Below are 14,780 nucleotides of genomic sequence, written 5' to 3'. Positions count from 1 at the left end.
AGGCCGGCTTACGCAATGTCGATCAACAAAAGCCAGGGGCAAACTCTGGCGTTTGTCGGCGTTTTGCTCCAAACATATATTTTTGCCCATGGACAACTCTACGTTGCACTCTCTCGCGTTTTGAACGTGAAGAATCTCCTTGTAGCAAAACCAGCCAATTGGGAAGGCGTGATAAATGTGGTTCACAAGTTCATCTTCAAGTCCGCAGTCAAAAATGGTTAGTCTTTTTTTGCTCAAGTCGGTGCTCAAGTCTGATCTTGATTTTCAAAAAACTCCACAAAAACGTTTGCTAGGCGTGGGAGTGCTTTGATTGGTCACGAGGTACGATGTCGACGGAAGGCTGCTTTTACTTGGCCAATGTCAAATATGCTGAGGTTGAACCTGAACCACGCAGCGAGGGGGATAAGATGCGCAACTTAATGAACCACATCACCTGCGAATTGGAGCAGTTACATCACTTGTCATTGTATCTAGGTTATCATACCATCAATGGATCAGCTGATGAATTTCATCAATGCATCCGCGTAAAAAGATGGTTCATCACAACAGGCAAAAATTAATTGTGACTTAACATATCTTTGAGCGGTTTATATCTAGGCAGAATTTGCCTGTCAAATTTCTGACCTAATTGGCATATTGTGTTTAATCAGGCGCAAGTTGCTGGCTTCTCATTGTTTTCATTTGGCTTGTGACATTATCCTGGATGAGCGCGAAATTAAGCGTATTGATTAAGGTCAAAATATTAAGATCAAGGTTGATCAATCCACGTTGTCAGCCGTTGACTGAACTTGGGGTCACAGCATTAGCTAGGTTGTTGAGAGCTGTTCAACACATATCTTTGGATGGAAGCATCCTAAGAATCTTTCGCGAGAGCCAAAATATTGCAAGACACCTCAAAGCTTTAGCTTATTGTTTAGGGCCTGAAATGGTTGGCAGGCAAATGTGTCGTGAATGTATTATGAGAAGGGTTATGTGGTAAGATAACCATCAGTTTGAGGGTTCAAGTTCATTATCTCCTTCTCATTGATTAATCTAGCAAAATTACACATATGGTTAATCAGGAAATGACGCAATCGAGAAACATTCTTTTTCATGTGGATCTGTTTGAGATTATTGGTCTGATGTCCAATGGACCACCCGCGAGTCAAAAAATTTGCCCGAGGTGGGGTAACTCTAAATTGGTCAATCGGCGTCGAGGGGGATGACGCGCACACAAGGGGAAGGTGTAATGTTTGAGAAGAATAGTTGTTCGTTTTGATGTCTTGCAATGATAAGACGTTATGCCAAGCCCGGCGCCGTCATAGAGAAGCTACGTCCAAGGCTTCCGATGTTAAGGCGTCAGGCCAGTTGCTCTACCAACCACTCGGGCTTCAATCAACAGTTTTGATCAGGGAACAATGCTGATGGTCGGGCTGCCATGTAGAAGGAACCCGTGTGGTGACCGTGACATCAAAAGATACTTCAGTATGATCGTCAAGGGTCACTGAATGTTGACAGCGTAGGTTGTCCTCAACACTTACAATAAGATAAGAGTTGATAGTAAAAGGGCGACGCCTACGGTTGCTGGGCCGTAGACGTCAACAGCTCAGGGGAGCGAGACGAGGGTTTCGACTGTAACTTGATGCCAGGGTTGGGAGCGGAAACGCCTCGGCTGGGTTGACTGTTGTTGGGCTTCTTAAGGGTCAATCTCTGCAGGTAGAGCGTTGAGTTTTGGAAGCGATTTCTAGCTTACTCTTTAAAAAGGGATATACTTCATCTGCAACCTTCACCTCAACAACCCGTTAAACTCATTCATTAAGTCGCGGATAATACATCAACTTTACCAGCAATCTTCAGTAGTTTACATGGATTTGATTTGTTTGGTTGAGTGGTTGAATAATTTGAATGAACCTCAAGACTTACGCTTCGCTGGAAAGTTTAAGGCGATTTCTACCGTAAGCCTGGATTTTTTTTTGATCATTTTGATTATGATTGACAGTTAGCTTGAATTTAGAAGCGAGATTATGAAGGTTCCGAACTTGAGGTTCAAGCAATCAGATCTTCGGCGACATTAACGTTGGCAGTTGAAAACATGATTCCCAAACTCTCGGTCAGCTTGTACCCAGTTTCTACTAGCGTCCCGCGGCTGGTGGCTGGTGAATTTTATAACCTTGAGGGAAGCGTCAGAGTCGTCGATTGATATGGAAACCAAGAGTTCAAGTATGTTTCTGAAGGTCTCAGGTGGAAACGCTTCACTCGTGCAACTTCGAAGTTGGAACCACTTAAGATTAACGGAACGGGGACAATCAGACGCATTAATCACGTGAAAACAGGGAATGATACATTGATTCGACTTGAACTCATAGTGGGGCACCGTGGACTTGTAAGTGTTCCTTTTACACGATGATGAAAACGATACTGACTTTTCCATATAGGCACTCCCGGATGGAAAATTTTATGTCAAGTACGTCATCGACCCATCGTTGGTGAGGCTCAGCGACGCAGTCCGTTTAGAGCCGGGTATAAAAGTTGATCTTGAAGGAGAGTTGGCAGACTTTTCAGCAAGTTTGGGTCTTCTCGTTGTTAAGGTAAGTCGGGTTGAATGAAGTAGTTTAAACAAGGCTGACTTTTACATTTCAGGTTTTCTTGGGCTTTGCGGGCTGGCCACAAGATTATGCAAATGGTCAAGTCAGGGAAGTGGTTGTTATCGAGGACTGACGACGAAACAAGGATGAGTTGGCAGGATGAGGGCTTGAACGTAGCACGATTTGCGCGAAAAAGCAAAAAAACTTTATGTCTTTTCGTTGTTCATCGGAGGCATATGCACAATCAGGATATGTTAGCATAGAAGAATGATGTTCAAGATCAAGCTCGTGCCCTCAGTGAAGTGTGGAATTGACGGACTATTTTGTTTAATTTTTTGCAACAAGGGACGTGCGATGATGGTGCGGTGTGTGTCGGAGAGTCCTTCTAAATAAGGGTGGTAGTGGTGGGCCCTGATAAGAGTTTATGAGTCAGACATCGGAGCGGGTTTGAGTTTGGGGTTTCATGGAAAGCGTAAGTAGCTTAATCGCGAAAGCAGAGACCAGACCGAAGCACGGCGACGAAATGAGAGCTAAATTGAAACGATCAGACGCGCTTTGGGGGCTTGTCGGCATGTTGCTATGAATTTTCATCTTAAAAATGGATGCATGACTAATGTGCATGAGTCGCGAAGCGGGTGATGCCCGTTGAAGGGGGTAGTTACTGCTTTGGCCAGGGCATAAAGCGGCGATAATAATTTCTTGTGAATTGATGCTCCTCTGTCGAAAGGGCTTGTCTGGATCTCACGCTTCGTCTCTCCGTCAAACGTAAATTATTGCGGAAGTTGAAAACGTTGTCAAGTCTAAAAGTTGAGTATAGTAGTGTTTATCATGTGAGTCACATTGAGAGTTACATGCTTAAGAAGTTGAATTACTAATTGAAATAATATTGCTATTGGTAGAATAAGATGCCAAGTCTTAACGATCGACCTGATGACCGTTTGGACATTTGGTCTAGAGGTTATTATTTGGACGGGATTGACCGCGTTTACGGCGATCTTGCTTTGGTCGCGGCTCGCTTATACGGGGATACTGCTGAATACTTTTCGAACCGATCACTTATTATTTGAAACAATGATGAAAGACGTTCAATCAACACGAAATTGTTGAATATGCATCGCAGCGAGACGTTTGTTTGCGAGGCTCGGCTCGTCGATGAAATTGAGGGCGTACCAATCATGAGTACTATACCCAAGTCGCTCCTGCTCGACAAAGTTAGGCCGGACATAACGATTGAGTTGAAAGTCGGAATGCCAATAATATTGACTAAGGATTGTACTCATATTCGGCCAGGAGAAGAAATGGTATACATGAAGAAAGGATTGAGGTTGGTGGTCGTGGACGTCGACGAGTGGGTGGTAATCGCGAGGGGAATAAGTCCGGGGAAAATTGGGAGGACATTTAACATTGGACAAACGATGTTACATTGCAACAACATCAGCGATAAGGATAATGCCTACTTACGTCATCAGTTCCCTGTTGTGATTGGGTATGCGAATGCGGAAGGTTGCTGGGAAAAAGTGGCTGAGTTTCGTGGAGGGAGTAGGATTCGCCCCGCTTGAGAATGGTGAGTCGGGTATTAAGTTCGGCTGGGTTTCGCTGTGTATTGACTGGTGACAGTTGGCTTGCGGGCGGTTGCTTCGGGTGTGAGTAGAACTGGCTGTATGAGCCTTGTGGTTCCGGCGGTGGTTGCGGGTAACCGGCGGGGGGGGGAGTAGGGGTTGCGGTTGACCGGGGGCCTCTGGCAGCTGCGGCGGCGCAGCCGCTTTGTACTCTAGTCCTGATTAAATCAAACAAAAAACTCTTAAAATTTCGAAAATTCACTAAACAAATCTTTCTACATATCCTACTAATGTCAAAATTCTTCAAAAACATCCTAAAATTGATTCTATATTGATAAATTTTCTAACTGAACCCTTGAAAAAAAATTTTACACCCTGTGTACTCGTGAAAGTGCAGAATTGCGACTCCTCCGCACTGCTATTTACCCTTTTGTCGGACTTATTCCCCATTGCATCGTCTATATCTTCGAAACAAGAAGAGATAAAAAAATCTAAATACGCTCGAAAGATTCCTTGGCTTCTCATCTGTAATTGCCGATATAGACCGTAAAAAGTTGTCAAACGCTGGAGGACAGCGCAGAGGAAGAAAACATCTGAGCTGATCGATATACCTCCGCTCCTCTACTCCGCCTGATTCCGCAGAACTAGAAGTTCTTCCGCCAGACTCCGCTGAGCTAGAAAATCCCGCCAACTTCCGCTCTACTGGCCCGCCTGATTCCTAAGATCTAGAGCCTGTTCCACCGGACTCGACCAAGCTAGAAAACCCCGAAGACCGTCGTGTCTCAGAGCCCAAAGAAGAAGCTTGATCAATAGCTTGGAGTGGACTCCGATTGCCACTTCAACGGACCTTATTCCTCCTCAAAAATCATCTAAACCTCGCGAGGACTCTAGCTTATCGATTTGTCTCCAGAGACTAAGACTACGAAGTCCATTAGAATAAAGAAAAACTTACATACATATAATAAATAAAACCAAAAGAGAAACATCTCTTACCATAAGTGTGATAGAATCTTCCCCCGCTTCATTGAATTTACATTTTGTTGCTTTTTATTCTGCCGATGTTGATCTCCTCAAATATCGCCCCATTGAGTAGCAAAGTAAAGCAAATAACATCAGCGCGAACGAGTGTACGCTAATAGCCATCAAGAAATTTCCTAAACAATTGAGAAGCCAAACCAAACGGGCCAAACCTGTCAGTGCGGAGCCCTGCTGACTCGGCAAATCAACTTCAAACATCTAGTAGGGCTTGGTCGACTTGTCCCTACAACAAATCGACAGGAATCGGAGAGATCTTTCCGTCAAACAATGGCTCCAATATTGTCTCAGCCCCTCAGCTGAAGAGAAGCTCAGAAGAGTTAGAAGTTGTTTTACCTCTATTCAGCAAGGATTGCTGTGTCCTGGAGGCGAACCTTTGCCTCCGGAAAAGGGAGTGCCACTGGCGCTCTGACACTTGAGGGAAACGTTCCTAGGCTTAGCGTCGAATCGATCGACTCCAGCCCCTCTCCCGGTGGCCGAGAGATCTTGAGAACAGCCTGAAATCACCTGGAGAGTAACCATGGAGAAGAGACTCCCCCGAGCTTCATGACCACCAGTTTGGCTTGCTTTAGTGCGGAAGGTCTATGAGTTGTGTGCCCTGAGTTGAAGCCAGAATTCGTGTTGACTAAGAATAGGAGGTCGATATGCTTTCAAAAATGGGTGAGACTGGTGAGACTTCTCCACCGAGTAAAGCCTCCGATACCGTTTCAGCACCTCAGCCGAAAATTGGCTCCAAAAGCTTAGAGCCAGCGCTTCTTCCAGTCAAAAAGGGCCTGTTGCGTTTCCCGGAGAGGGAATCTCTTCAGCTACACACAGGTATCCGACCAGCGCTCTTCAATGCGAGGGCCACTTCTCTAACATCGGAGTCAAACAGGTTCACCTCAGCTCCGCACCCTGTGGATTGGGAGACTCATAGTGAACAACTACCCAAGGTTGGCTCAGGATGAGTTCTTTTAGCATCCTTTCATGAACGAACGGTCAAGAAGGCTTGCAACCGACTGCCTCACCGTCTCTAGCTCTCTCTCCATTTGTTTGCTCCCAGCCCTCTTGTGGACAACTCCTCCCACCCAATGGAAGATATTCAGGAAGAGTCCAAAGTCACGAGCCTTGTCAACCTCTTCACCGAGTATTTTGACCTCTCTCCCAGAGCTCGAGGGGCACAGCACAACAAGTAAATGTTTCTACTTCTATCTCAGGCCGTGACCACCCAGGATATACTAGTAGATCTAGCTGTGAGGGACAAAGCTATCCGACTCAGCCAAGGATGGATTCCTTGAGATGAGTTGAAAATTATCGAGTGGTCCATTCATGTACTCGCATACCAACGAGTGCTCTTCAATGAGCTGACCAGCGCAGGACTTACAGCTCAACAAGAGATTGACTTCAGCTCCAGCCCTTGACGGCTACTCCTACCCCCGAGCCCCTGACCTTTCAACACCAGGCTCGAGAATCAATTGGTTTATAGGGGCCATACCCACTCCTGCCGCCACGGTTATGATCAGCTGCTGCCGCCCCAGGGTCATACACTTGACTACCGCCAAGGTCATCAACCCTAGCCGCCGACCCAGGGGAGTAAGCGAGCTCAAAACCAAGCCTGCCTGCCACTTCCACCGCCGTCGCAGTATGCAAGGCCCCTACCAGCTTACACAGCTGAGTGAGAAACATGCAGCAGGACACCGTCCTTAACTCCTTACCCACAATATGGCACATATCACAATCAAAATCAAGGCCCCTCTCAAGATATGGAGCCCAAGAAGAAAAGTAAGAGGAAGAGGCAGTTGTCATTGAACTCTTTCTCCCCACATGGACTTAGTGTAGGTGTAGATAATATTTCCAGTCCTTCTAGTAGAGAATTTGTTCTTAATAATAATAAAATGACTAATAGTGGTCCCTTATTATTAGAAGGAAAATTTCAAGTTATCTTCTCTAAATTCTTGTCTGATTTGTCTGTTACAGTGGAAAATATCCCTGGTAATCTTCTAGAATCATGTGTTCAAAAATTCACAGATGTCTTGAACATTTCTATTCTAGATGTCAGAAAGAAGAATTTATTCCTACCTTGCTTGATGATGTCCTGTCTCATATAGAAGAAAGTGACAAAGAGAGAACCAAAGTGATTTGCAATGAACTGGTTACTGGACCAATTGAAAAGAGATATTGATGATAAATTAGAAAGTGTGCAAGACCTTATTTTGGTGAATGAGTCTCAATGCCATTCCATAATGGAAATTCTAAGCAAGAATTTAACAGATGTGAAACAAAAATTGAACAATCAATTATCATCCCTCAGTAAATAGATCAGTGATCTTCATTGAAATGAACACAGTAGATTTAAAAAATCTAAGATAAGCTTGACTGAAATCTCTTCCATTGTACATGCTCTCAATTCTGAATTGGACTCATCTTTGGAACTAGCTGATAGTGATTACCCTCCTCATCTGACTCATAATAATTTACTCATGAATGTCCAACCAGAACAGCAATTTGCACAAGAGAATTATGCTCCTGTTTGGTTCAAGGTTCCTTGATCCTGTAAACCATTCAAAGACAAATGAAGTTAAGCCTCCAACCATTGAGATGAAAATTTCTCCACAAGGTGAATTTCCTTTCATTGATCATGGGGTCTGGACCAATAGATCTAGAAATCAGGAAAGGAATTTGGAAAGATATCCCATAGAAAAGTGATTGAGATATATTCTCTGGTAAACTGCCATATAAACATGAGTTATGGATCAAGAACAAAGAAGTGAGATAATTTAAGATGCTAGACAGTATGATCATCACCAGACTGACCATTCTACTGACTGAAACTGCAAGGAAATTGTGCATTGGATTCAGAGGTTAGTATGGAGATACCAATGATTGAACTAGCAGGCCAGATTCCATAGTTGTAGCAATCAATCACAATGTTGAGGAAAATCTGCTACCTGAAAGAAAAAATGGAGAACTGAAATGATGCAAATTATTGACTTGACAGGAATGATTATACAATATTTGAGCATGCTAAGAGGAGATGCTGTAATATTGTTGCTGTTGTCTATTATATACTTTCTAGTTTAGATTAATTGATGGAACCCACTCAGAGTCCCCCTAACGTGACTAATAAAAATCCCTGGATTCATTTGCAATGAGAAACAAAAAATGAGAAAGATAGGAGATAAAATTTCAACTAAATCATCCCTAGAAAGAAAAACCACTATGAATGACATTGCTGAAAATCCTGTTGACAATTCTGAAGAGAAAGAAACCATTCCTGTGCAACGACTTGATAAAGAATAGTTACACTGTCAGTTTCTTCAAGGAAGTTAGTAACCTCTCCACAAAGAATTTCCTGAGGAAAGAAACATTACAATCAATGTTTAAATCAATACTTTTTTATGATTCAACATGTAAAAAAGGATATGAGATCAACGACACCCCTGAAAAAGAATATTGAGCTGATTGAGATTGAAGAATTAACCACCCATTGGATGAATGATATGTAGCAAGATGGTACTTCAGATCCCCTGATTGATTTTGATCTAGAAATAGCTACTTATCCAAAATACTCTTGACCCCCAGCTGAGTGAACTAACCCATCAGTTTTTGATTTGATTTAAGAAATCAAACCACTTTTGGTGGTAGGGAATGTCAGCCTTAGAGTCAGCGCAGCTGACCTAAAGTCTGCCTTTATCATTATTTCTACCTCAAATCTCTTATATCTTTTCATGCTTAAGGTTTAAACTTGTTTTGACTTCAGATTCTGATTTCTCATGCAATTTTGACCCTAGCGTTCACTGATCACTTTACAATATCTCTACTCCTTCATAGAGTTTGTGGTTTGTGACACACATGCGCAGCAGCGCCGTGTAGTCGCGCCTGAGCGCTCCCAACCACATGTACATGTGTGATTATGTCATCCAACTTTGAAAATTTTCGAAGTCAGGATCCCCCATGCAGCTGGAGGATCCACAGACTTCAGCACACCAGAACCACCACCCAGATAACTCCAGGATCACCACCAAAGAGCCTACTATACTCCCAGTATACCTACCGTCACAGGCGCCTAGGATATTGACAGTAAGTAACCTCTTTCACTGAACCTTGTTTATCTCAGAGGTACAACTCTGTGTCTTGCTTGATCTGCTCTTTCTTCTGGTTTTGCCTCCTTCTTGATCACAGGGCTGTCCCTCCAAATCCACAGGCCTTTGCCTCTATCTTGATCACAGGGCTGTCCCTTATTATCACTTGGCCTTTGCCTCAAATCTAGGTTACAGGGCTGTCCCTCAGGTTTCCCTTTAAGAACCTTGACTATCCAGTAGGAAGCTAAAAAATTGTGGCTGGATTAAACTTATCTAATCCAGATACCCTCCTGAGAGGAAGCTGTAGCACTCCTAGTACAGATTAGCTGCACTCTTCTGAAGAGTAGCATTGCCAGTAGACGTGCATTCCCACTAGAATAACCTAGTACTTCTCTTTTTCCTTATCCTGCTTGGTTTCTCTCTCTCTTTCTCTTTTTCTCTTATAGTTGTAGTTTCTTTATCCCAAGAAATCCAACTATTGCCCCCCCATTTCTTGTGTCCTGTTGTCACTATAGAGACTCAGGCTCACACCTTCGCATCCTCAGATTAGCTTGGATTCTTGTCCCAATACTCTACTTCCCAGAGCCCCACAACCCTGGGACCCATCGCTACTACCGTCTAGACCGGCTTGTGTAATCATTTGGCTTTGAATCGCCGACCTCTGGGTCCGAGCACTAGTCGACACGGGATCAGAAATTGACCTCATCTCAGATCAAGCGGTCGACAGAGCACTGCTGGAGCGGCAGACACTGGCAAAGCCCACCATGGTTTGTCTCGCGCTTGGAGATGGCACGGCCCCTCCTCTACCCATCCGACACTACGCGGTGGCAACGTTGGTTATAGCCACACCTCGGATAGTCTTTGAAGAGGTTTCTCTTCGCATTGGACAGGTCTTGGGCGACTACGATCTGATACTCGGGACCCCATTCCTTCAGAGATTCGGACTCACGGTATCGGTCGAGGATCGGGCCCTTCACTGCACTTGCTCAGGTTTCTCGATTCCGGATTTTTGAGTCCAAGAACAGGAAGACTCCCTCGCATCAATCTCGTCATCCCATTCACTCCCTCCCTACCCTTGTGAACAATCGGAGAGTGCTGTTCTAAAGGAGTTCGCCGACCTTTTTCCGGACGACATACCAGCCATCTGTGATGATATGGACGATAAGATCCCCTCAAACCCCGGGTCTTTCCCAGAAAAGATGCAAGACTCAACGCTGCGAACCCGACACAAGATTGTGTTGACGAACTCCGAGGCTGTCATCAATGAACGCCAGTTCCCGTAACCTCAGAAGCACTTGGCAGCTTGGCAGACGCTCCTTCAGCAACACCTAGACGCTGGACGGATACGTCGTTCTACAAGCCAATATGCATCGCCTAGTCTGATCATACCAAAGAAAGACCCTGCAGCTCTACCACGCTGGGTATGCGACTATTGTAAACTCAATAGCCTGACGGTGCGAGACCGATCCCCCTTGCCAAATGTGGATGAGCTTGTACGACTGGTAGCTTCAGGCAAGGTGTTTTCCATTCTGGATCAGACGAATGCGTTCTTCCAAACGCGTATGCGGGAAGCTGATATACCTCTAACGGCAGTTAAAACGCCATGGGGACTCATGGAATGGGTGGTGATGCCCATAGGCTTAACCAACGCACCGGCAACGCACCAGGCTCGACTGGAGGAGGCTCTGGGGGATCTCCTGAATAAGATTTGTGTTGTTTATTTGGACGACATTGTCATTTTCTCCAAATCTTACAAGGAACACGAAGCGCATGTTCGGATGGTTCTCACCAAACTCAGAAACGCCGCCCTATACTGCAGTCCAAAGAAGACCAGACTCTTTTGACCGCGAGTTAAATTCCTCGGACATTGGATTTCTGCGGACGGCATCAAACCCAACAACAGCAAAGTCAAAGACATTCTCTCTTGGCCATCTCCCCGGTCAGCGAAGGGAGTGAAGCGCTTCCTTGGAACGGTTCAGTGGATGAAGAAGTTTGTGTGGGGCCTTCAGAAGTATGTTGGTACACTTACTCCCCTCACTAGCTCTAAGTTGGACCCCAAGGACTTTCGTTGGGATAAGAAAGAAGAAGAAGCATTTCAGAACATTAAGAGAATAATGACGTGAATACCATGCCTCCAAAACATCGACTACGAGTCCGACGACCCCATGTGGCTCTTCACTGACGCTAGCGGCTCTGGTCTTGGAGCAGCCCTCTTTCAAGGCAAGGACTGGAAAGGCGCATCCCCAATAGCTTATGAGTCACATCAGATGACACCGGCCGAGCGGAACTACCCGGTACACAAACAAGAGTTGCTTGCGGTAGTTCATGCCCTACAGAAATGGTGTATGCTACTCCTGGGAATGAAGGTGAATGTGATGTCGGACCACCACTTGCTGGTACACCTTCCCCGTCAACGCACACTGAGCAAACGTCAGGCACGATGGACAGAACTTCTATCGGACTTTGACTTGAGTTTTAACTACATTCGCGGGGAGGACAACTCAGTAGCCGACGCACTATCACAAAAAAACCTTGACGACATCAAACCGTCCCTCCAACAAGACGTGGCATGCGTGGCCACCCTGACGGAATTTCACTCATCTCTTGCAGACTCCCTCAAGCGCACAATCCTGGACGGTTACCCACATGACAGGTTTTGCGTAGCGCTACGGGAGGCTCTCCCTCTCCGGGAAAATTGCAGGGAAGAAGATGGGCTCCTCTTCATAGACGACCGGCTTGTAATCCCGGCGAACTTCACCCTACAGCGCAAATTGGTCGAGGAAGCCCACCTACGGCTGGGCCACCTCGGCTGTCTGAAGACAACCAAAGAACTCCGTCGCAATTTCTTCTGGCCGCAAATGTCAGCTAATATTTGTAAGTTGGTCAAACATTGTGAGGTCTGTCAACGCACCAAATCGGCCACTACCGCACCAGCTGGAAAAATGATGATGCCCTCATTTCCCCGCAAACCCCTCACGGACATTGCAATTGATTTCGTTGGACCCCTACGGAAGGCTACTCATTACGACATGATTCTGACGTGTACATGTCAACTTTCCGGGTTCCTCCAAATCATCCCGGTACTTCACTCCGACACAGCAGAGAAAACCGCCTCACGCTTCTTCAATTGCTGGATATCAAAGTTCGGCGCCCCCTCCTCTATCATCAGTGACAGGGACAAGACATGGACATCCCGATTTCGGAAAGCTTTGATGACTAAACTGAACATCAGTTTTCACATGTCAAGTGCATTTCATCCCCAGGCTGACGGACGAAGCAAGAGATCTAATAAAACCGTTGGACACATCCTCCAAACATTCACCGCAAAGCAACAGAGCAAATGGCTAGAGGCACTTCCTGCGGTCGAGTTCGCCATCAACTCGGCAATCAACATAGCAACGGGATTCAGCCCATTCAAACTTTTGTTTGGGCGGAAGCCAGCCGGATTCCCAACTTCCACATTGACGCCAGAGGACTCTGATTCTACAATTCCATTGTTGGAAAAGTGGCTCAGGGTTTGAGAACACGCGTGGGCAGACGCACGGGACAAGCTGTGGTCTAGCCGCGTCGTACAAGCAACCCATCACAACAAACGTCAGTCTCATGCACCTCCTCTCGCCGTGGGTGACCCAGCTCTCCTTGACTCCGCCGACTGGAGAGGACGCCACTTGTCAGGAGTAGATAAACTGAAAGAAAAGTTTGAGGGCCCGTATGTAGTCAAGCGGATTTTCAACAACGGCCTCAATGTTGAACTGACTCTCCCGGATGACAACAAACGACACCCGGTCTTTCACGTTTCAAAAGTCAAACGGTACCGCCGCCCTGAAGAATCCTTTGATGAAGATATCTCCTCCCCTCCGGTGTGGTACGCAAAAATGTGAAAAATCAAAAGTTTTCCTCATGTACATACAGAAGGCCTCAAGATACCATCCATTGGACACCATAAATGGACTCCACAGCTAAAGTAACCCCTAGTCCCCCCCTGGAAGCATCACTGAAGCCCCACTACACTGGAAGTTAGACCCTTTGGACAACCTGTAGCACCCAGTCAACCACCTGTCAGGTGCCTCAAGTCACATTCCCCGTACCATTCTATCCCCACTACATATATTGGTTTGGGTTTGTTTGTTATGTACATGACATCATGCAGCACTGCCCCTGCAGGCTGTGCCCCTTCAACTGAATGGTTCCCCGCATTCTAGTTCCTTCTAACTCCACTTTGTTTGGTCTTATTACATCACCTGATCATTCCCTGCACAGCTTATGCACCCCTTGCATAAATTATGACATCATCTGGCACAGCCCCTCCTCACGTATGCACCCCTTGCATAAATTGTACACAGCCACTCCCTCTTAACTCCCTCATGTTGTACAGCTCAGGCCAGCTAAAATACCTCACTCAGGGGCTGCCCTAGAGCCAAAAATCTCTCACATTTGTCTATATAAGGAGCTCTCTCCCCCCCATTTGTAGTTCCTCAGTTTATTACTCATCAAGTTTTACACTCACCCATCACCCAAAACACTTACGTACCCACTCAACCCTCTTACTTACATATAACAACTTTTACATACTGAATAACAACCTTTTTATACTGTGTCACGAGAAACTTATCTTGAGCTAACCACTCCTATCACTTATTAAAACTTGCCAAGCTTACCTTGGTGGGTCTTGTAGCTGGTAGTATAGAAGGGCAGAGCTTGCACCTCCTTCATCCCCTTCTCCATTCAGCAAAAGGGTTTCACAACCACTTTTGAGTCTTACACCGGATTAGCCATCCTCCGCTTTATAGGGGGGGAGACTGTGAAGCCCCAGACACCGTGGTTCACACAACTGTCACAACTCGGATTACATCAGCCACGAGGACGACTACTTAGCGCTCACTTCACCGCGTCCCACCTAGCTCAGCAGAGAGAGCTGATTCCTCTCTCCTGAGCTAGGTAAGCTCTTATTTCATTCTCCCTTATCAACACCATTGTACATAGCAGAGAGAGCTGATTCCTCTCTCCTGAGCTAGTAATAATAAACATAAGTTGTTCCTAGAACCTTTGCTTTGGCTTCGGCCTATTCACAGTCTGCTCAGTGAAGAGTCCTAACGGACTCTTACGAAAGAGCAGATCAAGCAAGACACAGAGTTGTACCTCTGAGATAAACAAGTTTCAGTGAAAGAGGTTACTTACTGTCAATATCCTAGGCGCCTGTGACGGTAGGTATACTGGGAGTGTTGTAAGCTCTTTGGTGGTGATCCTGGGGTTATCTGGGTGGTGGTTCTGGTGTGCTGAAGTCTGTAGATCCGCCTCAGGCAAGGGGGATCCTGACTACGAAAATTTTCACAGTTTGCTTATGTAATTTACATATGTACATGTGGTTTGGCGCGCCTGGTAGCGCTGACACGTCACAACTGCGCATGCGCGTCACAACTCAATAACTCAGGGAAGGAGTATAGTTACAAGGAATTGATGAGTTGTAACTGGGGTTAAAATTGCATGAGAAAACAGAATATGAAGTCAAAACAAGGTTATCTCTTAAGATAAAAAAGATATAAATTAATTCATATGTAAAA

The 14,780-nt window shown here is 45.5% G+C and overlaps 1 protein-coding gene across 1 annotated transcript; it reads left to right on the top strand.

The window, feature by feature from the left end:
- Positions 1–3,087: 3,087 nt before the first annotated feature.
- Positions 3,088–4,123, top strand: PtA15_11A402 (uncharacterized protein; the record flags this gene model as incomplete). Its single annotated transcript, XM_053161307.1, has 2 exons — positions 3,088–3,137; positions 3,685–4,123. 2 exons carry the CDS (start codon positions 3,088–3,090, stop codon positions 4,121–4,123), a joined length of 489 nt encoding a protein of 162 aa, XP_053025266.1.
- Positions 4,124–14,780: the final 10,657 nt, after the last annotated feature.

This window comes from Puccinia triticina, chromosome 11A (genome assembly GCF_026914185.1).
Source record: "Puccinia triticina chromosome 11A, complete sequence".
Classification (NCBI taxonomy): Eukaryota; Fungi; Basidiomycota; class Pucciniomycetes; order Pucciniales; family Pucciniaceae; genus Puccinia; species Puccinia triticina.
Note: the sequence above shows the minus strand (reverse complement) of the source record. Positions and strands in the feature narration are given on the sequence as shown.